General features: G+C 35.0%; 1 protein-coding gene across 5 annotated transcripts in view; it reads left to right on the forward strand.

Moving 5' to 3' along the window:
- Nucleotides 1-27,468, forward strand: part of LOC115453125 (focal adhesion kinase 1) — a 244,513-nt gene that overhangs the window by 49,296 nt on the left and 167,749 nt on the right. For 2 of the 5 annotated variants that reach the window (XM_037441534.1, XM_037441531.1), the window contains exon 2: nt 13,453-13,866. The exons of 2 other annotated variants lie outside the window; for them this stretch is intronic. Coding sequence is in view for 2 of the 3 variants with exons in the window: in XM_037441531.1 (XP_037297428.1) it covers nt 13,799-13,866 (68 nt within the window). In the remaining variant the exon portion in view is untranslated. Of the gene's footprint in view, nt 1-13,442; nt 13,867-27,468 lie in introns of all 5 variants that reach the window. One more of the 5 variants, XM_037441525.1, reaches the window with a different exon arrangement.

A 27,468-nucleotide genomic window follows, 5' to 3' on the forward strand; every position in this document is an offset into this window, starting at 1 on the left:
GTAAATTTGTGTTTTAACTAAGCATAGCTTTGCGAATTTTTTATAAGTAAGACTGATAATGGGTAGGAGATAAGCGTAGTTCAGTGCTATGAAATTTTATGGTGGGTTATGCAACATTCTACTTACCGTCAAGTGCAGTGGGGCTATTTTGCCGTGACGTATAAAAATGCAACTATTTACAGGCAAGTGACGTTTACAATGAGGCTAGTGTTTTTCGATTGCCCTAATCTAATTTCAATAAAACCTAAATTGCCATATCTTTATTCTAACAATATAACTTCGTTTAACATGAAATTAATTATTGAAATTTAAATTGTTTTGATGATCGTAATGACGATAAACAAAATTATAATTTCAGACACATGTCTGCTTAGATCGCTGATTAAAGAATATTTAGATCATCACGTATATTATACAGTTGGATACAAATATGATATCTTTAAACACGTTTTAGTTTCTACACCTGCCTACGTATTAAATTTGATTTCGCGCTATCTTAATAAAAAGCAGTTGCTTCATGTGCTAACAGGTGTAATAATTATGATAAACAGCCTATGGCTTAGATGCACATGTTTTTGTATTTAATATAAATTTATATATTTCAAAACCAGATGGGTTTTCTAATAATTTTTTATTGAATGACAGCTTATTTGATCCCAATATACAAGACTCTCGGCACACATTTAGATTAATGCTATAAGAATATATTATACCTATTTAAATTTTTCTAAATTAAATATGTCGCAGTGTAAATTTTCAATATACTTGCTCAGGATTATTAACATAATTTATAGTAAATTAAATAATATATATGGTAAATAATGTAGGTGTCTCAGTTACTTCAACTACTTATATTAATTCTTATATTAATTAAACTTGTGAGACTGTTCATTGATCTCTAAATATAAATAAATACTAAATACAATACAGTGATATTCTGTACTATGTAGTGCTTGCTTTTTGCCCGTGGAAACGATTTCTCTCGGGACAAAAACAAAGCCCCTTTACTGTCTGTCTGTATGTTATCGATTTTTTCAAAATCTACTGAACGAATTTTTATGAAATTTGATATAGGTATAGTATAAGACCCTGGGAAGGTTATACGCTACGTTTTATCCCGGGAAAATATGTAGCGGGACTTTTATCCCGGTAAACTCTTTCACGCGGGCGAAACTGCGAACTAAAGCTAGTAACATATTGGTAAAACATCACCAACCGTCGCAGCTGTCAATATCACCTGACGGAAAGGGCTTCCAAATTCCTTCCGATCCCGTTAGACCCTTACCGGGTGGACAGTGTCGCTTACTAATTGCGCCGAATGCGGGTTCGTCGACCCCGGCCATTGTTTGTATGTTGATTGAAGATAATCGCTCAATTAGCTTGCCGTTGCGTACTGCTTGTTTATGAATGGTTCGTGTTTGGTTTAAACGGTGGAGCTTTGTGATTTACATTCGGAGGATTAATTCTATTATAGATACGTGTATATTTGTTTTTATTAGATAATATATATTATATAGCTATAGTATTATGTAAAGCTGAAGAGTTTGTTTGTTTGAACGCGTTATTCTCAGAAAGTACTGGTTCGAATTGAAAAAATCTATTAGTGTCGGATAGTATATTGTCTATCTACACTATTATATAAAGCTAAAGAGTTTGTTTGAATCCACTAATCTCAAGAAGTACTGGTTCGATTTGAAAAGATCTTTTAGCGTCGGATAGTCCATTTATCGAGGAAGGCTGTAGGCTATATATGACTGATAGGACTGGAGCATCAATGAAAAATGTTGCAAAATTGAGAAAAATTTGTTCCTTTTGAAAGTTTCCGTTGCGTGCGCGTGTAAATGGTTAAAGTTACGCAATAAACATGTATGAATAAATTGTACCTCTTAAAAGTTCTAAAAAAATAAGTTATATAACAAAGTTGCATCTGTCTGCCTGTGGGAACGCGATAAACTCCAAATCTACCCAACGGATTTCGATGAAATATGGTATGGAAATATTGTGAGATCCTGGCATGGACATAGGTTACTTTCTATTCCGGAAAAATACATAGCGGGTCTCTAGTCCGAGAAATTATATTTTAGAAATGCCTTCTTGAAGTATTAATCCTTGTATTTTATTTTGTGTTATCATAAAATTTATCAATTTTTGCTTTGTGTAATGATGAAGAAAAACATTATGTGGAAACTACATTTAAATTCTGTGTTTTTTTTACAAACCATATTTTTAGTTTACAATAAAAAATCAATCATTCAAACAGTATCTTAGCTTCCAAGTAATAAGCTTTATATGTCATAAATAATGTATTCAAATCATTTATAAATAATCATTCAAGACTTGTTGAAAGTGTTTTCAACCACTCATCTCTATTAAAAGCACTCAGTCTTTAAATAGGGGAAAGTCGTTGTCTCCCGGCGTTAGATTGAAAACAATGCAAACGTAACATTTTATTTGTTCACCACTAATGTGTTTAAAGCAGTGAGTACACTCACTGGAAAACGACGGTAAATATAAACTATGCAGGAAAATGTTATAGTTTGACTAACTGTTGATTTTGCAACATGGAACAACAAAGTCTTGTTAAATAATTTTGCTTCAATGCAATTTTTTTTTAATTATTACGCCGTATTAAATTGTCTCAAGCCACGAATCGAACGATAAGTTGATATAATTTTATATTTGACTAACCTGTGCTCGCGGCTTCGCCCGCGTGTAGGAGTTTTCCGAGATACAAGTCCTGCTATATATTTTCCCGGAAAAAAAAGTAGCGTATTACCTTCCCAGGGTCTTAAACTATCTTCATGCCAAATTTCATAAAAATCCGTTCTGTAGATTTTGTGAAAATCGATCACATACAGACAGACAGAAAAGGGGAATTTGTTTTATAATATTAAGTATAGATCGATTATGAATTATTTTAATAATTTCACATGTTATATCTAATCAGATTAGCTAAAAGCTCCGGTCAAAAGCAATGTTTCCTTGGTTATAAGGATTACAAGAGTGCTCCACTTCCGTTTTCTAACTGTTTGGAACTTTGACAGCACTTTGACTCAAAAACCGATGTCGAGTGGTGACAAGAGTGTACGTAAGGCAAGTGTTCCTTTTGTTGAGAAAACAAAGGAGGTACATTGTACTACGACCTTGTATATTTTGTTTGTCGTCAGCAGCTTGTATAATTCGTTATATTATTTAATCTGTCTTGCCTCTTAACAGACGTAACAAATATCATCTAAGCTGCTTTTCATTATGATGATTATTAATAACATGCTGGCACATGCCCAACAGTATACATAGATTGGAGGTATTTAACAAAATAGAGAGTGCATGTAAACTAACTAAAATCACAAGTTAAACATTTTCAATAAAAATATATAGATAAGTAACATAAGGTTCACGTTTCCAGACGCGTGAAAATTGTTTTCCACAATAAAGTCCCGCAATCCTCTTTGACTTTTATTTCCCGAGCGTTTTACCATAAACTTTTTGTATGCAAATCATTCGTTGGTCTGTTGTTAAACGAAAGCGCGTCCGGGCACAGCTTCATAGTTTACTAGCGAGCAATAAAGTTAGTCTCAACTAAACAGATTCAGCACTTACCAAGCAATACAGTAGAGCAAGTTAATGTACGATAAAAATCCCATTTTTTTTTTTATTCCTAATAGCCAAATACAACTTCGCTCTTTCGCAAATAGCCAATATAATAATACTTCGCTCTTACCCGAGTGCGCACTAAGCTTTACAACATCTTCGCAGATATCTCCGTCTCGCTCTTACACAGCAATTAAACAGACGCAATAATTTAGCACTAAAAGCTTGGGAACTTAAATGGGCGATATAAAAGCTGTGCCGTAAGTTCCGAATGCGTTCCCCGGCGATTTTGCGCATTTTACAACGTCTCTGCACCTTTCATTACGTGTGGTGTTAATGAAGACTTAAGGTTTAATTCCTTTTGTCTAAGAATGGGAATGCCTTGAGAATAAAAACATAAATAATGAGGAAAACAATAATGTGATGTCGTTTAACCAAACCAAAAGCCAAGGAGATTGTGTTTTGTTTGGTTCACTGTTATGTTTATTAGTAATCATTAAGATAATTTTATAAAAAAAGGTGTTAATAAAATTTTTATTTACAAAAATTTTCGCCGGGAAACGCTTCGAATTATAATAGAATCAGAAAATTTTATTCCATTATTCTTTACTGTTTTTATCGTAATAATTGTGAGTAAAATTTGACATTCTTAGTTTAGTGTTACAAATACCCTCACAATTTTTATTCTAACAACATATTATTATAATGAATACATTGTGGATCCTATTAGTATTGAATCATTATTTAGTTAATTGACTAATTCTATCATCAAACACACTGTTTGATGTATCTTGGTTAGATGATTAATATCTCTCCTAATTACGTCACGGTATTAACATCTTAATTGTATACAGTTCGTTAATGACGTCACTTCATCTATTGACTTGAACTATTGTTCCATTACAATTACCCCATATTATGCCTTGAAGCTACTAAGAAAGTAGGTTTCTTGATTTGAAGGCAGCAATGCGGTCAAGTTTTGAAATGGTTTGCTTTGCTCGAAGTTAAAATTAATGTTTATTTTTTTAATAACCATATTTGGGTATATTTTGAGCAAATTGTTTTCACATTTCGGAAGTACTCATATCTGTATATTTCATTTTGCCGAAAAATGTAAACGTGGTTTTAAATGTTTTGTTTTTAATATATGCGATATGATGAATTAAGATTCAATTAAATCATTCTAGATTCCAATACAGGCTTTGTCAAAATCGAGAGCTCTCTCCAAAGTTAATATTTTCTATATGCATTTTTTTTTCTATGTATTATTATTTGCAAACTGTATATTTATTCTTCAAGCAATGTGACACGCATGCGCCTTCTATTGAATTTGTTATGACGGTTATTGTCTTATTTAGGGCGTCTGCGCATGGAGAAACAATATGATATAACCGCCATCACAATTGAAGGTCGTTAGTGGTGACAATTCAAGCACTCATTTAACTGTCATTAGGCCCTACGCATATGAGCAAGTCGACGCGAGAGTTCACGTTTCAATGGGGCATGTATTACGGTTAAATTGAGTATTACAATCATATCGACATGCGAAGGAAATGCTGGTGTCTTTACTGTTTAGTTGGGAATACTGTGAGATCCCTAATCGTTGATGTCTCATTTTCAGTGGCCGTCTTGAGTCAAGGCTCGTAATTTCTTAGTGGGTTGCCCTCAGCATGGTCACTTAATTTTCAAGGGTTGCGAGCGCTTGAAGAGGTCATTCAAAAATTCGGTCTCTTTGTATGAGGTTTCTCTTGTTGACATAACAAACGTAAGTAAGTTAGAAAAAATGCGATCATAGAAGGCTTTGGAATAGTCAAATAAATTATAAGAATGACGGAAAAATATTGCAACTTACAAACAGTAGCAACACCCAAAAATTTGAAAATTATACCACTACTTGGCAGTTTACCATACTCGTTGCTATACTAGATATATTAAATTAATTATGGTATTCTTCAAACCGGAACACATTCTAAGCGACAGACTTATAGCTAGGATATATTCCCATTCATTTGTTTTGTATTAGCGTAAACGTAGAAAGACGTCAAGACGTCTTACGGAGCCAAGGCTCCGTCCGCAGGCGTCACTTACCATCATAACACCAATCGAAGAAACTGCAATGTGCACACAGCCTTACAAGGATTCCTTCGCTCGTCCTATTGTGAAAGCGGGAGCGGTATAGAGATAAACAATACTGACATGTCTAATTCCGTGGCAATTTGACAGACATTAGCTCAGTTCGTCGACCTCATCTGATTGGCAGACGTGGCGACGACGTTTCTACCACGGTTAATTGGCCGTGTATTAAATTGATCAAATGGAATGCATTTGCAAACTTGTTTGGTTTGATGTGAATTTATCGGGTTTTAAGACCGGTGTACATCGTACGTCTGACCTTGTTGATTAGTGTGGATTTGTGGAGCGAAGTTTTTCGCTTTCATTTTTTCGTGTGAAATCAGCGTGGCGCCTGGGGTAAATAGGCTCAATAAATAATTCGAATTAATAACTCGGATCGGCTTTAAATTTAAGTCATAATAATTATAATTACCTATCGTATCTTGGGATGGAATACATACAGCGGAAAGTCGATGCACCAGTTGCGTCTCTGCCTATTCCTTCTGGGAAACACCTAAATTTCTCCTAACCATAGTTTCCCTGAAGAAAGGGTGTTGATAGGCGTAACACAGTTTTAACCACAACAGCCATTATCATTCACGTTTGATTCTGTAGTTCTAAATATGGTTCACAATAAAGATTTTATTTATTTATTATTAAAAGGCGTGAGTGTATTCCAAAACATGGGCCCTTGTTACTTTATTATATTAAGACATTATTTAACCCTATCGTGTTAAAATTATATTTTCTAAAGACCCTTAACGTTTTCCGGCATACATCGCGTAAATCCATACAGCTTAATTTACATAATTCATCCCTGTTTTACGTAAGCTTTGTAGCATATTTTAAAATAATATTCGCCCTTTTAAAGGGATTAGGCGTTCGTTGTACAGCCACGAAAATAACTTGAACGAATTTAAAGATTTGCAATATTATCACGTATTTTATTATGGTAGTCTCTTCATGAATGTCTTCTGATTATGACAATGAAGGAATTTATTACTATAAGCCTTATTTCTCCAAATTTATATAAATTTATTTCTGTACCGGATAAGAGTACATATATACATAGTATTACGCTTCTATCCCATAGAGGTAGGCAGTCTATGAATTGCCATTTGGCACAATTCTGGCATACTTGTCTCACTTCTTCCGCCTTAATCAGTCTTTTCATGCATTCTGCCGGTTAAAGATACTTTTGACTTGGTCTTTACTAAGAATGTCAGATATCTGAGATAAGATAAGATAGTAATGGATAACAGTAATGAGAATTTATTTGCGTGATGTCATAACGATTGACATCCCTATTTACTTTCCATTTCTGTTCATCACATTTTATAATACATGTTAAGTTTGTTCTTTCATTATTTAAGATATGGTAAAACTTTTGTAGTTTAGTACGGTCAAGATAATATTTTTTTTTTTTTTTTATATTTCGACTTTGTTAACCTATTTTTGTCGCTGACTGTACCTTTATCTCTGATAGCCGTTGAAACATTACGTTAAACTTGTAGTGATAAGGTAATCGTATTGCGTGTGAAAACTTAATTACAAGTAATGTTTGGACGTCAGCGATAATACGTGGCAGGTGGTTCGGGGAATTTTATAATGAACGAAGAAGCGGAATTGGAAGGGAAAGTTTATCTACAACGGGTTTGGACCGGTCTGGATTACAGTCCAGACCTTATCTTCTTAAGAAAAGGTTTGGACGGTTGATTATTTGTTTGGTTTTTCTTTCTTTTTTGAATCCAAACTTTTGTTTATTCATTGCTTTTAACAATTAATAAAATGATGAGTTAGAAAAATAATCTCACTTATCATACCTGGAAATGATAACGACAAATCAAGAACGTACCTCATTTATGAATTCGACGTATAAAAACAGGTTTATTTCTCTACAGTGTCGAAAGGTGAAATTTTCCACAAGGGAACCCGACACAACATATAGGTACGTACCTATATGTTGTGTACTAATATGTGTATGAATGCGTTCTGCAAATCGTTCTAATATTATAAATGCGTAAGTTTGTGAGGATAGATGCATGTATGTTAGTTCTTCTTTCACGAAAAAGCTACTGAACGGATTTGGGTGAAACTTTACAGTAATATTGATTGTACGTCAGAATAACACATAGGCTACAATTTATAATGATTATGTGTAATTTGGTCATAGTATAACGATACATATTAAGTAAGTCGGAAAAAAATGTATCCCGGAAAACTCCTTCATGCGGGCGAAGCCGCGAGCAAAAGCTAGTTCTACATAAAGAGAAGCCGGCAGGGACCGGGTTATATGGATCCATCGCCACTGTTGCTCTATCAGGGACCCCAATGTCAGTTATTTCAAAATTGACAACATTTCAAAACGTAAACGTGCCTAAGACGAAAATACCGTTTCTTAATTTTTCTACTCTGAGTTCGATTAATAATTTTTTATATTTTTTTAATACTTAATTTCGAAGACAAAAATTAAAAACCGAAAAATGCTTGATGACGTCACACATACGGTTGAATGAAATAGTTCCTTGCTCCACCTTACTCTTTATTTTAAAAAGCTAAGATACCGTCTTTGGCAATGTCAAATGTCAATATTACAATAGATACGTCATAACTGTCACTTTCAAAGAGAGAGAGAGAGAGAAACAAAAAAATCTGTCACTTCACTTCTTTTTTACTGCAAAGCAAAGGTCATTGCGTGTTGAGCCGTATATGTGACGTCATTTGGTGCTTACGTCGTTTTAGAATAAAACAAAATTCAAAGTGAAAATCATGAATGAAAATATCTGAGTTTTGAAAAAAAGAAAAAAATATAGGTTTCATAGTTTTAGGTCTAGTTTCATAAAATATAAAAATTTGAGTATGTTGAAAAAATTAAATGTCCATTACCGAGTAAGCGCACTCGTAATGACGTTACTCGGTTTTACTACCGGTTCGTAACTGCTTAGCAACTAGCGAACTTGTCCCGGTATCCCGGTAAATTCAGTTGCACCGGGAGATGCTCCGTTGAATGTTTTCGTCAAGTTTCTTTATTGAGTTTCATATTTTCGGTGCGCGGGACTTGGTTAGTTCTTAGTTTGTTAGGGAAGGTTGTGAACTAAATTATTGTGTTTGTATATGAAAACGGTATTTAGTCGTATACAGCGTAACTATAAGCCGCTGTGGGTTTTTTTATTATCATATCTAATTTAATATGACGAAATTTTAAAGGCCGAAATATCCATGATTATTAATTATTTTTACGTTTTTCTTTCAACTGCGAGAACTAATCACTAACTAGACGTGAATTTAAATTCTTTACTTGCCAATACTTGTTTAGTTACCCAGATTAAAGGTGAAACAAAATGTATGAAAATGGACCTTGAGGTATCGCCTTAAGTAAACGTTTTCAACAATTTGCGGCATTCGTCGTGGGAGGCAACTTTTCTTAATTACTTCACCTACACATTAGCAGCTCCTAGATCGAAAATTTATTACACACATATACACTTACATCTTATATCCCCGTAGGAGTAGGCAGAGGCGCAAGTGCACCCACTTTTCAATTAATCTGGCAAAAATCTACTTTCCTTGCTGATTAAGAGAATCGATACTAACTTACTTACGGCAAAATATTGTCTATTTAGTATGAAGGGCCACGTGCCAAAATTCCGTTAGCGCTACACGCCAAACAAATTCAGCACTTGACCTCAAAGATAACTGTACCAATATCAGATGCCCCGATGTCCAAACCCTAATTAATTACACCGTGGGTCATGCCAACTCGTTTGGCATTCATAACGCGGACAGGTGGCGTGTGCCACCTGCTTCCGTCGTACTTAGGATGCGCACGCGCATTGGCCAGTTGTGGTTACGCCTCCGTGCAGTGTGAACGAACTTTTAGCGATTTGTAAACGTTTCGAATTGCATATCAATTACGTATGTTAAAATCTGTTTTTTTTTTTTTTATTGTATAGGCCGACTAGCAGGTGATTCCAGTTGGTTTGAAGTGTACAAAAAGGAAACGTGGATGCGTCAGGCTTAAAGGCTGCTGCCTTTGTTTCAAAAAATAATTAGTGATTAACTAGTAAAGACATTTATAATGGGCCCCTATCAAAACTAATTATGGTTAATTAGTTTATGAGACTTATTAGGAATCATTTAGAACAAGCTACCGAGTAATTTTGGTGCCTCTTTAAAACGACCCAACTTTTAAAGTTTAAAATGAATACTCGTGACTCGTCTGTTTCATGCCTCGATTGACATCTGGACTTAGATTCTTAAAGTTAAATATTCCATACATAAGTCGTTCAACTGAACAATTTGAAAGATTCTTGACTCGATTACAGGTAAATTTCTTGACCTCTCCAACATCATGGTACGCAAAAAAGACTCACCTCTTTAGAATAAATGGCATGAGCATACATACATGAAAATACAGTGAAAACCGATTATAGCTACGTCGAAGTGATCACCGAATCTGAACGCTATATCTGATAGTCGTTATAAACGATATGCTCTTTATATGCACTTATTTAAAGAGACCTTACTATATCATCGTATTAATCGATACGTCGTTATAACCGGAGCCGTTATAACCGGTTTCTACTGTATGTCCGAAGTAAAATAATCCCAACATGACGGTTGCAATCACCCCTTTAAAACTACATTTATACAGAATGAAACCTTGAATGCGCGTATTATCTGCCACAGCAAGCACAATGCCACCGGATACTGGCCACGATAATGATAATATTTTTATGTCGGCCCCGTCCACTGTTATTGTATGCTGATTTGAAAAAACAAAACACAATTTGACGTGTGCTGTGTATACGTTTCGGAGCTAGTTTTGAACATGGGATTTTGTGCTATATTTTATTTGATTCAAGTATCACTCTGAGTTTTATAATATCTGTATTATATACTGTCCCATTGCTGGGCAAAGGTCCCATACTATTGGGAGAAATTAGGCCTTAGTCCACTACACTGGCCTAGTGCGGATTGGTAGTTTTCACACACTCTTAAAATTCCTATAGAGAACTTCTATAGGAATATTTTCCTTCACCGTTAAAACAAACGAGCAGTAGTCCGTTCCAACCCAACTAGGCTATCGCCACTTTTTTTACTCTGAGGTTTACTTAAGTGAAATTTATTTACCAAATTTGTATCAGCTTGTAATATCGATGATCAAAGCCGGTGGTGCTTTTCTGCGTGGTTTAACCCGTGTTTTCCAGGAATGGCCTATAGTATTAATAAGTGATGCTTTTCATTGCGGTATCGCTCGAGTCTTTCAGGAATGTCAGTCTCAAAGAAAAAAGGTATTTCAAATAAAACTGACCTATATCACTTCTAACTATAAATTGCAATGCAAATTAATTCCGTTCGTTGTAAAGTTTCTGTGCGACAATTCAACCACTTATCGTAATTTTACTCAAACTTTGAACGGCAAATTAATTAAAATGTTCAGCTATCCGATTTCGTTTGGTAATTTGTTAATTGTACATATTTTAATGTAAAGGTGTAATAATAATATTTATTTTATCATTAATGTTATAAGTTTCACTTAAACAGTATTTTTTTCTGTTACCTTTTAGAAATAAATATGTGAACTTTAAATCCTTTTGTATTTGTTAACAAATATATCAAACAGTTTATTTCAAACCTGTTTTAAGCAATACCTAACATAAATTTTCAAATTTACTACCACTTAGTATATTAACATTTGGTACCAATACATTAGCTAACATATTTGGCACGGGCGCGACATATTTGGCATTGCAATTTATAGTAGTCCTGTATGTAGTGTCCTATAGCTGGGCACGCGTCTCCTTTACTACTGAGAGGGTTCACTGAAAGATTTGTGGTGTAAATATAGTAAAATTTTATAGATTTGTTTTATTGTTAACGATTTTAACATAAAATATATGATGATTATGTATCTATAGGTATATATAAAAATAAATCTCCATTTCCCTTGGTCATCGGCTCACGCGTGAACGGATGGAACAAATTCATTAATTCTTATTTCGTTGTATTAATTATTGTTAGGAGAACGTTCCTATTAGATTATATATATATATTAGAAAACTAAATTTATTTAAATCAAACCATTAGAATTGGAATAAAAAAAACTTTACATTATTAATTTTATATAATATCTGTCAGCTGTTTTATATAGCTGTCAGAATGTTTTTTCGAATATTTGACGATCAGGTACCATTGAAATAAGGATATATTTTGTCGATGATATATGTGCCTTATGTCATAAGTTTTTTTAGCGATAGTCCGTCTGAGAAGTTATCCAAAAGTCATCATACATTAGTGTTCTACGTTTTGAATGCAATCATCGCGTTTGACACAAAACGAGCAACTAGCTCGTCCCGAAAAAACACGACGTTATTACATCGTCATAACGTACGTAATACGGTTATACGAACGACCATCCGACCTAAAAATGGAACCTAAACGTTATAAAGTCCCCTAATTCGACGTAAAAGCCATGCCAAAAATGATTTTCGTGAAAGCCAACTCGCGATATCACGTGAAAATAAACGGCCGTATCGCAAATGCGAACGTCAATCGCGTGGAATAGACGCGCTTTGAAATCTGAAATGGGTTGGGGAGTACGGGGTACACTGGTGTTGCCAGCTGTGTTGTGTCAAATCACCAAATTTGTGGAATATTGTATAAAAAAATTAAGAAATTTAATGAAACTATTTATTGTACATCAAGTCGTATAGAGTTACACTAGTGTAGCCAGTTGTGCTGCGTAAAAATATCAAATTTGTTGAATATTGAATAAATAAAATAAGAAATTTAAATATTTATTTATGTATACTCTTTATTGTACATCAAGTCGTATAGAAAAGAAAATATACAGTAGAGATTAGGATCAAACAGGAAGTACAATGGTCGGTCATAAAATGGCGGTAATAAAAACGTATTCATTGGAAAAATTGCGAAAATAATCGTCTTAATATCAATAAAATCTTTTAAAAGAAATTTTATTAAAGCAACATTAGTTGTCACAATCCATTAGAAACTAGTCTTTTATTATATATACTGACCTATTATTACTGATATAATTATTATACAAAACATGCTAACCGCATGACTGTAAGCTTAAGACCGCGCTGCGTCATATAAATGCTTTTATACATGTTATTTCAAGTTTCCTTGCACAATTATTTCAAAGTGCCTAAGGTTATTTACCCATACAATCTGAAAAGATTAGTATTGGGATTCCGTCATAACATTGAATATAATTATTCAAACGTTATTAAATACTATCAAAAGAACACCGGGAAATTACATTATATTTATAATGATAATATTAAATTATAAATTTCACGGTCAAAAAACAGCAAAATATTAGTAAATTTTTTGCGTGATTTATTCTCCTCTGGCAATACAGCTGTATCCCCCTAATGATGAGGGTCGGGGGCAGTGTTTTAATAGTTGAGGGCGAGCACCTCATGTCTTTTGTTAACCGACCATCGGATCCGAGATACCGAGTTGTGGAAATACGTGCCGTTCGTAATATAAGCGGTGTTCAATGTTTACATTCGTGAATGTGAAATTCAAAAATGGAACGTATTTTTAAACGTAATTTTTCGCTGGTTTAAAAGGCAAAGGTATCGAATTCGGGCAACCTTGTCGCGTAATGTTTTTTTTTTTAATTCTTGAATGTTTAAAATAACTTTGCAACACCACAACAAATAAATGAGCGCAATCCATTACATTCCCTATATGAATGCTAACAGTGTTTTACAGGCGCCGTATGAATATCATCCGAACTGTACTGTGATCGCCTTGTAGGCGTTAAATAACTTAGTGTTAGAAGAAAAAGTGCTTCTTTACCAAATAAACTTAACGAAAGCCTTAATTAGGAACGAACAACTATAAGGACCAAATCAAGTAGAATTTTGTATCCATTTAAAATATAAGTCGGAACGCCTTAAATGTTTTTTACCCATACGTAGTGTAAGTGTAAAGGTACTTTGCTATAGGGTTTGTATGTTTTTTACGTGAATGATAGAATGGTAAACGCGGTGGTGTACAAGTGGTGGTCACGTGACAACGTTAGGTGGTGAGTGTTTGACGGTGATAAGTGGTGAAAATGGAGAGGTGCGACGGCTTCTTGGTGTACCGCAAGCCGGTCTACAGGGTGTTCCAGTATTTGGAAACGTGAGTACATCTTTGTTTTATACAGTTTATAACATCAACTTCTTTAGCACAGCGGACACTTAGGGCTGTATTAAAAAGCCAATCTCACCTTTGAGTAGCATCTTAAGTAGCTGTTTAATATGTTGATATACGAGATTTGAGCTGCCATTTAAGTACTAGTCAGCTGAGTTGGCGCGGTTTGATAAATAAAACTCGGCTGTCAAAATTCGATGCGGTCATCTTGGGTAGCTTCGAGGTGTAATAATGTTAACAATAATAGGTACACACATAACTTGAACTTGAGTTCTTGTCACTAGAATAAAACCTGTTTTCAAGTCATACTGATTTATTTCATGCTGTTAATTTTATTAATACATTATTTTATATCCGCCCAGATAGTGACAACCGTACACAAGATGTTAAAACCCGCCATAGTGGCCCGCGTTAGTGTGCCGCGTTCCGGGACCAGCCTGTATATATCCGGTTCTAACAAGCCGGCATAATTGTGTCGACTGTCGAGGGGTAATCATCTCTCGTCAGTCGACATTCTATTGGAGCCCACTCCACTCACCATCAGGTGCACTGTGGTCACTTTTCCGTGCACTGATAAGAAAAAAGAATTAATATCGCATAATATAAGTTACTCCAGGATTCAAAAACATACTAAAAGGCTTTTGAATACTTGAGGCAGAAGCAATTAGAAAAACAAAATCGACGTTGGCTGCAGACGACATTTTGCGAAGGGGGCGGGAGAGGGCGAGGGTTGTGAAAACATCCCCTTAACGCGTCAGTGGCTCATCAAACTTGCATACTCCTTTCACAAACGGTCAATGTCAGTTAGTATGAATGTATTTTTGTCTGTGCTTAAATTGGATTTTTTGAGTACATTTGCATTGAAGTTGAATAAATAGAAGGGTTTATAAGTGTAGTTTATGTATTTTTATGTGTTTTCTCTAGAGGTTACTGTAATTAAAATTAGTTTAAGCAGCATAGTAATTATGTGACTAAGTACATTAACAACATAATCGTTTCTGTAACTTGTGACGTCATAACAAACAAATAAAAAAATCTTACGATTATATAATATTAAAATGAATGCGAGTCGTTTTGAAAGATCCACCTTTATTTAATTAAGTGTATTTGAAACATGAATGGGGTGGCACGGGTTTTGTAACAAGAAGCCACAAAGCGACAATACCTTGGGTATATTAATTTCAATAATGCACCCCTGTGACAACGGCATTGTCTATGCTCCGTTCTACTGTTTATGGTTCTATGTATAAACGTAGTTTCTACTGTAGACTATAAATTCTATAGTGTATTCACCAACCAGGTCCAGAAATGTTAACAAATATGTACCCAATTTTAAATATAAAATTAGCTCGATTAAAAAAGCGATAGCATATTTCAGAGGTGTGCCGAGACGGTGATCGCTTCCTGCTTTTCAAAATCTTTATAATACACGTTATATAGCAAATAAAACATCGTTATTGTCATTTATTTCGGTTTACTTCACTGAACAATTTTGTATTGTCGACGAATATAGAAATGAAACTATTTTGCGAATTAAATGAATTGGAATGAAATTTCGATTTCTAACATTCGTGTAAACATGAAAAATCGTCGGCGAATTCGAAACTTGGGTCGATGGATTATAACCTTCAATTAAGACTGACTTGCACAACCGCTCACTAAATATGATTAACGCTAAATATATTTTAACCATAGTGCTGTCTCCCTCAACTCTTAAAAGATGACAGTGACAGGACGAAGTTTTAAATGTGTTTAGCGCTAAATATGTGTAGTAAGTCGTTGTGAAAGCCAGCCTAAATATTGTTTTAAACATCGATATATATGTACTACCCTGTACGTGTAGCTAGTGAAAGGCTGGTAGGTTAGGGCTCATGTCCTCGCCGATGAGGATCGCGACGCGTTATCCTTCTATTTCCCCCTACCTGCCAGCCCGAGTTGGTTACTTCGGTTTGTACCTTGTTTTCATTATAAATTTCATCCCTAATTCAAAATGTCCATAGTTATATAAGTAATTTTAATAGTTGTTTAGAAATAATAATAATTATTCTTATGCTTTTTTTTGATGTATCATAAGTGCAACTTTGTTCGTCTACGTGATAAAGGTTTTTATTTTTATTTTATGTACTAGATTTGGCGTTCCGAACATTCACTGTGTTCAACTGAATTGAACTGTTATCCATTCAAACTGATTTTAGTATGATGTCAATATTGATAATTGTTGTTGTTGGAGTGGCGCTCATGATATAAGAAGTCGAGTCTAAGTGTAAACCTGAATAAAAAATATTAGTCAAATAAGTAAAATTATTTGTTGTTCAAGTGAATAAATAGGTTATAACAGTGACGTTTTGGTAGCCATTTTAGTTCAGATTATGAACAAATAGTTTATATGGACGATCGTGTCTATACAATATACGTCAATGGTTTTAAATAATTAAGTTTTATTCACAGTGCCACTGCGACTGCGGTTAAAGCCGTGTTCGGAAGCGTCCCTTAACCGATCTATATTATGTATGCGCTGTCAGTCCGGGCAGACTGCGATGCGTCTGAATGCAGTCTAGCCCCGATAACGCAGGACAATTGAGCCGGGCTGTCGCGGCCAAACGCGCCACAATGTGCTGCCATTGTCTACGGATTTGAACGGATTTTATCATGAATTATTTGTAAATATTTGTTTTTCTAAAAGTAAGTAGTGTGAAACTGTCATTTGCATAGCTATGTCCGTTACAGATGTATTGTTGTAGTTAAATTAGCCTATTGCTGGTCTGATAAATGTTTATTTAAAAGTATGCACAGAACTGAATAAAAAATCAGTTAATAAGTAACTCGGAAAGTCGTAAAACTATGATTAACGAATTTTTAATGCCTAAGGGGGTTGATTCTTGGAGATAATTTAAATGCGGCATTATTCGAAGGAAATATAACGTATTTAAACCAAAAACGACACAGACTACAACTACGATCAATTAATCGGTCTATAGAAAAAATATCGCTGGAAAAACAAAAAAATCTGAATTGAGTAACCTCCTTTTGTAGTCAAAAAGGGAATGCAAGTAAACCCAAAACACCTGTTCTACTTAGAGGCAATACCCTTTGTTGATAAACAAACTATTCGGGTAAAGTAAATACCCGCAAGTTGGTTTATCATTACCCGCTGTGTTTACCGGCCGGTTAAACACGGCTGCGGTCGTGTCTGACACGGGTATGACGGTATTTCACGTCAATAATAATGGATATTTGCGTGACGGAATATTTATGGATGCAGATTGCAGTCATGGATAAAAGTTGAAAATTTTTTTTGGTTAAGATTTTTTTTATTAGAATAAGGCAAATTAAATTATAACCTGTTTGTTATAAAGTAACGGATTCTTTTCATGTGATGTTCTTTTTTTTAAATTCGTTGCCTGCAAATGTACCAAAGACGCTTGTGAATATCTATAAACTGCGGGCTTGCAAAATAAGATTATAATCAATGGAAATACCTATGAATGCAGATTTTTGTTAACCAATACTGATAAAATGTCTTAATTTTTCTTAGTTAATATTTCTTTTGATTAGAATAAGGCAAATTAAATCATAACCTCCATCCATGTTTAAAATAACGGTTTTTTATATTTTTGAATCTAATGATGTTCTATTTTTAAAATTCATTGCGTGCGAAATTAAAAAAGACGTTCGTGAATATCTATAAATACCGGACATGCAAAATGAGATATCCGATGGAATCCGGTCGCCTGGTAACCCTACGGATCACGTGTACGGCCCAGATGGAAATTGATTACACACCTGAGCGAGTTAGCTTAGTGGGTACGGAGTCTGTTGTGGCCACGGTCTAATGAAGAACACGCCATCTTGCCTTCCTCAAATAGGTTCCTTTAATCGCCAATATCAATAAACGATTCTAATAGGTTTTTCGATCGGTCGAGAAATGGACCGATCAGAATAAAGTTTGTTTGCATACAAGTGACTTATTTTTATTGATTAATTCTCGAGATTAGATTGAAGATTGAGATTGGGATCGCCTATTGAAATCTTTTGAGTAGTATTAAATAGATTAAACACGAATATGTAAATGCGATTTGCGATGTTTTAATGTTAGAAGAGAACTCGGGAATCGCTACATAGATTTGGATTTTTGGCACACTGATAAACCATTTCTTGGATGGTGTGTGTTTGATATAATTATTCCGATGGTCAGTGACAATTTGTCCTAGACAATATCTTTCACTGCGTTGTCACGAGCAAAATGTATAACACGGTCAAATACAAAAGTCACATTGGCCATTATCCTCCCGAAGAAATTGTTATGGAAAAAGTACTTTATACATTAACTGATTAATACTTCAACTGTCACATTTGAATAGTAAAACAGGCCCCAAGTCGCATAGCGGTTCATATTTAATAAACAAAGTACATAACTATTACAATTAATAAATTAATTGAATAATGTAACAAAGTTATAAAATTTTATTTTAACGCAAATAAATCGTTATGCAATGACTGAATAAGGAAAAATAGCTTCGAAATGCTTCATAGTCTCATCATCGCGGTTGAAAATAAACAATATTATATTACTAGCGAAAACGTACGCGTGAAAATGTTTTTTTCGGGATAAGTGTCTTTAGCACTCAAGAGTAATGTAGCTTTCTATTAGTGAAAAAATTATCAAAATCGGTCCAGTACTTCCAGAGATTAGCCAACCTGAGAATTTTCTACCTCTACAAACTGAAAATTTTCCTTTGGCTTCACGTATGCCATCAGTGAAGTCACATTGCCGTTCTAATCTATATATTTAAAAATGAATCCCTATTTCCCTTGGTCACGTCATCACGCGTAAACGGCTGGATCGATTTCACTAATTTTTTTTTGTTGTGTTTGTTATTGTCAGGAGAAGGTTCTTATGGAAGGAAACATTCAAAAAATTGGGCGGAAAATTAGAAAATTTAAGAAAACTTCACGAAAATATTAATTTTATATAACTGTAAATTGTTTGAAATAACTGTCAGCGATCGACAGAATGCGCGCGTGCATACATAGTTAAGACAGGACAACGACTGTCGGGTCAGCTAGTTATAAATAAAACCCTATCACAAGCTAGCAAAAACGTGTAAAAACATCACGGGAAACATTTCAAACGCTGAGGGAGTGATAACAATAATGTCATACACATTCGCACAGCAGTTTTTGCATGCAAACGGACAGAACTTTTTAAAATATGCATAGCGTGTTTATTTTTGGCGTGACGGGTGAAAATATTTGTAACACGCGGAGTTGTGAAATAGTGTTTGCGATTCGTCCTCGGGGGAGGCAGGTGAATAGTGTAGAAAATTTAAAATTTAATTTCACTAACTAATATTTCAATGTGACATTATGTGGAGAGGTTTGGATGTATGTTTGAAAAAAACGCAGCGATTACTGAACGGATTTGGGTTAAATTGGGCACAAAGATAGACCATGCCTTGAATTAACATATAGGCTTTTTTTTACTCGGTAAAACTACATAGTGGGATCTTTACACTGGGAAAGGTTTACGAGAACACTTATTATAATATCAGGCCTGTATTGTATACTATCCCACTGTTGGGCACGGGCCTCCTCTACTAAATGAACATAGAATTGCAACCAAGCATGTTCTAATTACTATCCCATAAGCATACCGTCTCAAAGGGTATTTACAATAAAGTAAGGCGTGAATATATAGATGCACGATTGTGCTTTTTTTAAACCACTAAAGGGTGGGATGTTTTCATAACGTTAAATATAGTACAAAAAGGGAGTTAAGTGTTTTTGTGAAGTTTACGTTTAGTTTTAGAACGCATGCTCGTTCTTTAATGGCACCGTTAACTTTAATGATATGTGTTGGTAATTGGCCTGTTTTGTTAACAAGTTCTTTTGTTTTGTAATGACATAGTTTCGTGTTGCTTCCTTGTTTTGCTGTTGTAATTGAGTTTGAATTTTAATCTGCTTTGATTAAGGTGATTTTTCAATCATCAGTTAAGATATCTATCAAACACATTATAACTTAACTGATAAACGTAAGACGAATTGGGAACTTTATACATACAATTGTCAATATTGATTCATTTCTGTTTTATTTTATCCAACGAATAAATTATATCCGATTTAAAATCAGCCTTTATGTGATATACGTTTAAGTGCCCTATTCAATTTAATAGTAAATTGAGATTCTAGTAGAATTATAATAATAAAATTTGTATGTCCTATATTATAATACTGCCTCTCTGATAAGCACGGATCTATACCTAGGCGGGTCTAGGGCTTCCGTCGTAATCCATCAAAATGGCCGAGGGCGAATGTGGTTAATACACAAACTTGAAATAAATTATGTCATCAAGTTCTAAGTGACAAAATTTTTAATTAAACTAGTTATTCGGATTTTGTCAAGGTTTTTATATTTTAATTTTCTCCCATCGTTTTGAAACCGGCAGCTTTCATGGTCACGGGACCCCGTGACCTCGAAGACTGCAAAATTTTCTCATCAATAACATTTATAATAATTACACACATCACAACACCACGCATTTATCCCCGAAGGGGTATGCAGAGGCGGAACCAGGGCATCCACTTTTCGCTGTATGTGTTCCGTCCCATGATGTAACAAGGGGTGAGTCTATCTCCATATCGGACACAAATTCCAGACTTCGGGTTGATACTGAGCAGAAAAACCCAAATATCACTTTGCCCGACTCGGGATTCGAACCCAGTACCTCTGAGCGCTGCCGTACCGCGCATGCAGTACAACTACACCACCGAGGCAGCCGTAATAATTAAATTAAGCCAAATAAATGTATTCCGAATAATTTATGCAATTTACAACACCTAACAAGCTACAAGTGAAAACGTCTAACCAGCATCTAATTACCAAACTGAAGTCACAGAGAAATGTAAAGAACACAGCAAATGAGGGTAGCAAGATAATTTTGTAATGGATTATAACACCCTCAGAGTCCATTAAGTAAATTAAGGGTCCGTTCGGATTGAATACTTTAAAAATGTTTGCAAAGGGGATGCGACACTTCCCCTCGTGTTTGCGAGCCTTTTCATTCGGGTTTTTATCATGTCCACTGCATACAGCATAATGTCGGTAGGAAACCTCGTGAAAGCTTTAAAACTGACACGTCATATGAAAAATTGTGTTCCAATATTTAAGTTGACTAGTTATTTTTTATACCAAAGACTTTGCGGTTTTCGTAGTCACGGGGCTGCATAGTCTTCGAAACGTCGAGAAAAAATTATAATATAAAAAGCCGCGATGAAATGCAAAAAAAAAAATTGTTTTATATCAATATTAAACACTTATCAAATAAATAAGCAGTACAGAAGTTAGCCATCAGTATTGCTCTCACAATAATGAGTTTCGCATTTTCTTTTATATTCCCCCGATACTTTTCCATCGTATCTCAACGCTGCAGGGTCCGATGTTGCCGCTCGGAAATTTATAGCCGGTCGCATAATCGATCGTGGCGGTGTCGCGTGGATGTTGTACGACTGCGGCAAGACTGTCGCACGACCGCCGCACGTGCCAAACGATGCTTGTTCTGTTGGCAAATTTAAAAATGGATTTTGTGTATGTGTGGATTTAAAGCTTGTATGCGATAGGTTAACTGGTTGTGGAACGGACTGCCGAGACGAATGTCTACAGGTTCAAAACTTAAGGTCCTGTGACTTTTCTAAAATCATATGTGTATTTTTTGTGATTTATCGCTTGCTTTAACGGTGAAAGAAAATATCGTGAGGAAACCAACACACCTGAAAAAATATCTATAGGAATTTTGAGGGTGTGTGAAATCTACCAATCCACATTAGGCCAGCATGGTAGACTAAGGCCTAATCCCTCTCAGTAGTAGAGGTGGCTCGTGTCCAGCAGTGGGACAGTATATAATACAGAGCTGATATTATTGCGATAACTTTAGATTGCTACTGGAATTTCTGCCAGCAAGCAGTATAAACGCTCTTATGTTAAAAGACATTAGAGTCAATGTAAATACTACATTAACAATATATATTGATGTCTGAACGTCGAGCTCAGTGCAGTTGCGTTAGTGCCTATAATTTATATTTATTTAACCTAACATGTTAGGGATCTTCAAGTCTATATTGTGATAAAATGGACTTATTTGTTTCACTATGAAAGAATTAGATCCCATATAATTCATCAGCAACTAGTTAATTGGATGCGACGTAGGATCTTGTCTTATAAGTATAAAAAAACTTCCAACACACAGTTTTTTTAGGTCTAAGTCTTTTATTTGATGCTATTGATTGATGTTCTGCTTAGCTTTAAGGTCGCTTTTTAATTTGCAATATTTATTATATTCTTCAGATAGTCAAACGATTTGCATTTCGAACGGTCGTGGAGAAAAATAAGTGCAACACACCCCTATAAAAATACTATTAACATTCCATTAATATAATTAAATTTTATTTAATAACAATAATGGTCTCTATGACGTATACTTTATGATCACGCAAATTTCGAACGTAAATGCATTGAGTCACCCCTTGTTTGTAAGGGCCAGGGGTGGCACGTGTTGAGTTTCTCACTTGATTAATGCTTTTTATTTTTTTGTGCTCGAGTATAAAGCATCGGGTTTCATAGATTCGATAAATTATTTTTTATTTTTATATTTATAATGCAGGGTGCTTTTTTATTGTGTTCTTTTTATTGTGTTATAGATGGTTTGATTATTTGCAATATTTTTTCTATTCTATATTTGAAAAAACTTTCCGTTTAATATTAATGCGTAGGGAATTTGTTCGGTCATAATCATAACTTTTTTATTTTTAATATGCTCCGAGTCACAGCTGCAAAGCCATTAGTACTTTTAGACACGAACTGCTAAAATAAAATTACAGAGTTGCAGTTGACGTATCCGACCTTTTTAAAACTATAAAATACCATTTTTGCATTAGTAAACATCATCATTATCTTCAGCCACATAAAATCCACTGCTGAACATGGGCCTCCGCCAAAGATTTCCAGACAATTCTGTCGAAAGCGGCCTGCATCCAGCATGTTTCTGCGACCTTTACCAATAAGTAAATTAGTAAACAAACAAAAAAAAAACGTACTTAAAGAATAATTCAGACATCTAAGTATCAAAAGTTAAATAATTTTACCGTAAACAGACACAAAACTAATTCATCGCTATATTTAGAAGTACGGCACAAATATGAAAGTTCCCATGTACGGCCGAGGCCGCAAATGCCTTAATTATACAAATTGCACGTGGTAGATGGTAGACCAGTTGTACTGAACTCTTTAGTGGCGTTAAATTCTTAATGGGATATGGCTTGTACGAGAGAAATGCTTATTTCTAGGAGAATGCATACTTCTAGTTACAATGATATATTACTGTCCAAATGTCGGATAGATATACTAATATATAAAGCTGAAGAGTTTGTTTGTGTTGAATAAAGATAAATTTAAAGGTTTGTACAATATCTTTATAAACGTATTTAATATATATTGTGTATTTAAAGGTGTCTTTGTATACGTTTTTTGTTTCTTTTCATATCCGCCGTGTGGCGTGTTGTCTTCCGAGTGTCGAAATATGTATTGAACAGTTCATTTAGTATACGAATTAATAAATGTAAATTAAAGAAATCTTACTCAATTTTATTCAAATATAGTCATAACCCAACAGTTTGTTTGCTCTTATCTCAGGAACTACTAGACGTATTTTGATTTTTTTTATTAATAGGAAGCTATATTACTCCTGAGTCTATAGGGTTTATTATCTTGGGAAAATAATTATCAAGGAAAAACTTTCACACGTGCGGAGTTGCAGGCGAAAGCTAATTGGATATAAAATTCCGGTAAGATAAAATAATTTCGTTTTTTTTTTTATTTGAATTTGGAATTGGCCGCCTTTACAATTGTCATCAATAGACAATATTCAAATATTTGGCATTTGAGAAATGACTGTCAACCAAAAACAAAAAAAGTGTAATTTAAAAATGTGTGTGCTATGTGACGCGAGACCCAAAATAGCTCGTTATTTCTGACTTCTTTAAGGCGATACCTCAAGGTCCATTTTCATACATTTTGTTTCGCCTTTAATCTGGGTAACTAAACAAGTATTGGCAAGTAAAGAATTTAAATTCACGTCTAGTTAGTGATTAGTTCTCGCAGTTGAAAGAAAAACGTAAAAATAATTAATAATCATGGATATTTCGGCCTTTAAAATTTAATATGACGAAATTGGAAAATGGACCTTGAGGTATCGCCTTAATACGTAATTTGTCTGTTAATTAGGTTTGAACCTTATTATTAGGTAATAGTTGTAGCTCGCGTCTGCGCTCGCGTACATCTCCGTTCCCGGTATAAACGTGGTTAATCAAGGATAATGGAGCAATTCTCAAACTCATTTCCAATTAGCAAATGAGTTTTCAGAATCAGATATATAGTTTTGGAAGTTACCCTATATGTGCAAACGTACAAACTTTTCAATAGTCTTAGTAGGGATGAATAAACCCCAATATTTCCCTATGAGTACTGATGACTTATGCCAATTGCAATCATAATACTATAGTGTTACGATAGATTTTTGCTCGTATATAACTATTGAAAAGTCTGAATATAATGATGGATATCTAGAAATTTCTTCGTTCAGTGTCCGCGTGGTAACAAATGGTTGAGTTATGCGAAATGCGATTCTGTTTGTGGATAAGGGTTGTATTCGATAATGCAATTGTAGCGGTTTGAAGGGGTTTTGTTATAAAAACCCTTGAATGAAGGCTTACTGGTGGTAGGTCTTTCATATGTGAGAGTCTGCCTGGGTAGATACCATCGCAATGTCTATTTTTGCCTCCAAGCAGCAGTGTGTAGTCACTGTTGTGTTCCGGTTTGAAGGACATTGTAGCCAGTGTAACTACTGGATATAATAAGACTAAAAATCCTATGTCTTATGATGACGAGTGCAGTGGAATACCAAACAATACTTTGTAATTCAAGGTGTTGGATGGCGTTTCTACTGTTTATGGACGATGTTAATGTCAACTAACAGGAGATGATTACCCCTCGACAATCGACACAATTATGCCTGTTGGAACCGGATATACACAGCCTGATCTCAGAATGCGACACATTTTAGGCCACTACAGCGGGTTTTAACAGCTTGTGGTGATCGATACCATGGCGAATATAAAATATATCCTACCACCAGAATAACTCCCATATAATTCCCAATATCTAAGTACTCGCGTTGTTTATCGAACGTTAAAGTTGGTGCGGCAGGTGCCGAGTGCCGCGCCAATACGTACAACTTGCCCGCTTTATAAATTCTTACGTTCGTGAAACTTCTGCGACGTGTGGAATCCGCCGGTCTGGCAATGTGATTTGAATATTCGATAGGTTTCTGCGCGGATTTTGTAAAATTTTGTTATATAGATAGTTTTTACGTTCAGTTGTTTATTTGTTAACTTTAGTTTCGTTTTCGTTTCGTCTTATATGTATAGAAAGATGTCCAATAAGATAGGTAAGAATAAAATACGTAGGATAAGAATACCCACGTGTTGGGGGCTTTTTTAAGACTTTTTTAGGTTTACCCGTGTCAATTATATTTTTTTACGTATATTTTTATTATATACATGCAAGCCTACCGTATGTTTAAATAGGTCTCTCGATCTAAAATACAAACTGTATACAGTACTAAGCCGAAAAATGTCGTCACAACAAGTAAACATAAGTCATGTAAGCAGTCTTGGATTTGTAAATAGGCCGTATAGGTCGCGGCCTATGGGCGGCAGATTTCAGAGGACGCTCACTCGATTTAATTAATCATTCGTTTATTTAACTTTAGTGGCTTCCATAATCAAACAAATGGAAAATTATTAAGTATTTTAAAAACCTACATACATACATAAACTTTTATCTACATGGGGCGGCGGAAATAAAGTGTCCTACACTTATAAAAAATATAAATGTGACAGTGCATGTAAGAGTAATTACAATAATCAATGAACAGTACAGAAGCAAGCTTGGCGGCGCGCCAGGTGAAATAGGCCGCTCTACGCGTTCAGGCGAGGACGCTCGTTTGCAAGAGCCCTTACAGGTGTAACTATCCCACTTTACTCTGATACTGACGATTTATTTACTAGATGTCGCTCGCGGCTTCGTTTGTGTGAAAATGAAATACCAAATACTTTGTAATTCAAGGTGTTGGATGGTATTTCTACTGTTTATACGCGGTCGTATCGCTTACCATCAGGCGAAAGGTCAGCTCGTCTCGTCATTCAAAGCAATAAAAAAAGGCGGATTAAAAGTAGTTATATTTTTGTCGGATCAAGATTTCCCGATTTGAATCCTTGTCTATAGATGACAGTAACCGCTTACTATTACAAGGAATATCTCGTCTGGCTACTCGGACAATAAATAAAACATCTTAAGTATGCATTTCGCTGACAAGGGTGGTCATTATGTATGTACTTCTTAATCACAAGGTGTGGTGTTGATTCTGTTTCTAGACAGGCTTACCGTTTACAATCAAGCGAGCGGCATCCTCTATAACTTAAAATACTTATGAAAAATAAAATAATGAATTTACGGTATAATAAACTTGGCGGCGTGCCAAGCGAAATAGGCTCTACATCAGGCAAATGAGCTCGTTTGTAAGTAGCCTTACAGATGTTACCCAAGAGCGGCTGCTTGATACTGTTAAGGCGGCGCATTCTTCCCTCTGAAAACGTCGATTAATGTTTGATTTATTAAATCCTACTTATAATAATGTAATTATTTTTGAGGTTCATGATATAATATATATTATGATGTAGAATGTTTATTGGTATTTGGCAGGTCTCAATTATGTATTTCTGCCGCCAAGCAGCAGTGTGTAGTCCCTGTTGTGTTCCGGTTTGAAGGACATTGTAGCCAGTGTAACTACTGGATATAATAAGAGTTATTCCATATCTCAAGATGGCGAGCGTAATGGAATACCACACAATACTTTGTGATTCAAGGAAAACTGTTTATGGACGGTCGTATCGATTACCACCAGGTAAAGGGCTCGAAGCTCGTCCAGTCATCCAAAACAATAAGAAAAAAATATATGTAAATGCAAAAACAATACATATAATCAGTTTGTATCCACCTACTAAGTATAATCCTCCTCTTTGACATACCACTCTTTTCTGTCTTGTGCGAGTCTTAGCTTGCCACAACATAAAAAAAACTATCAACAAACAAAAATAATTGTGACGTGGTTTTTCCATCTTAAAAATTACTCAGTCGCAGCTCGGAGTCGGGAAATTGGCGTTGAGATACCCCTGGGTTTCGGAAAGCACGTAAAGCTGTTGGTCCTGCGCCTGATCTCTCTTCGGTCATGCCACTTCGTTGGACTATAATATCAAATGTAATACGTTCATACATTGTACCCAAAAAGATAAAACTTGATAGGCATCTAATCAAAAATACAACTACATTACAGACATAATAAAGCTGAAGATAAATAAACAGCGCACACCAGCCGACCTCCAACGGACCCTGACCTCCGTGGCGGACGAGCACGAGGCCCTAGAGGAGGTGGCCAAGAGTGAAGGAATAGAGTGCACCTGTGTATTGCGCACACACTT

Source organism: Manduca sexta, chromosome 4, assembly GCF_014839805.1.
Source record: "Manduca sexta isolate Smith_Timp_Sample1 chromosome 4, JHU_Msex_v1.0, whole genome shotgun sequence".
Classification (NCBI taxonomy): domain Eukaryota; kingdom Metazoa; phylum Arthropoda; class Insecta; order Lepidoptera; family Sphingidae; genus Manduca; species Manduca sexta.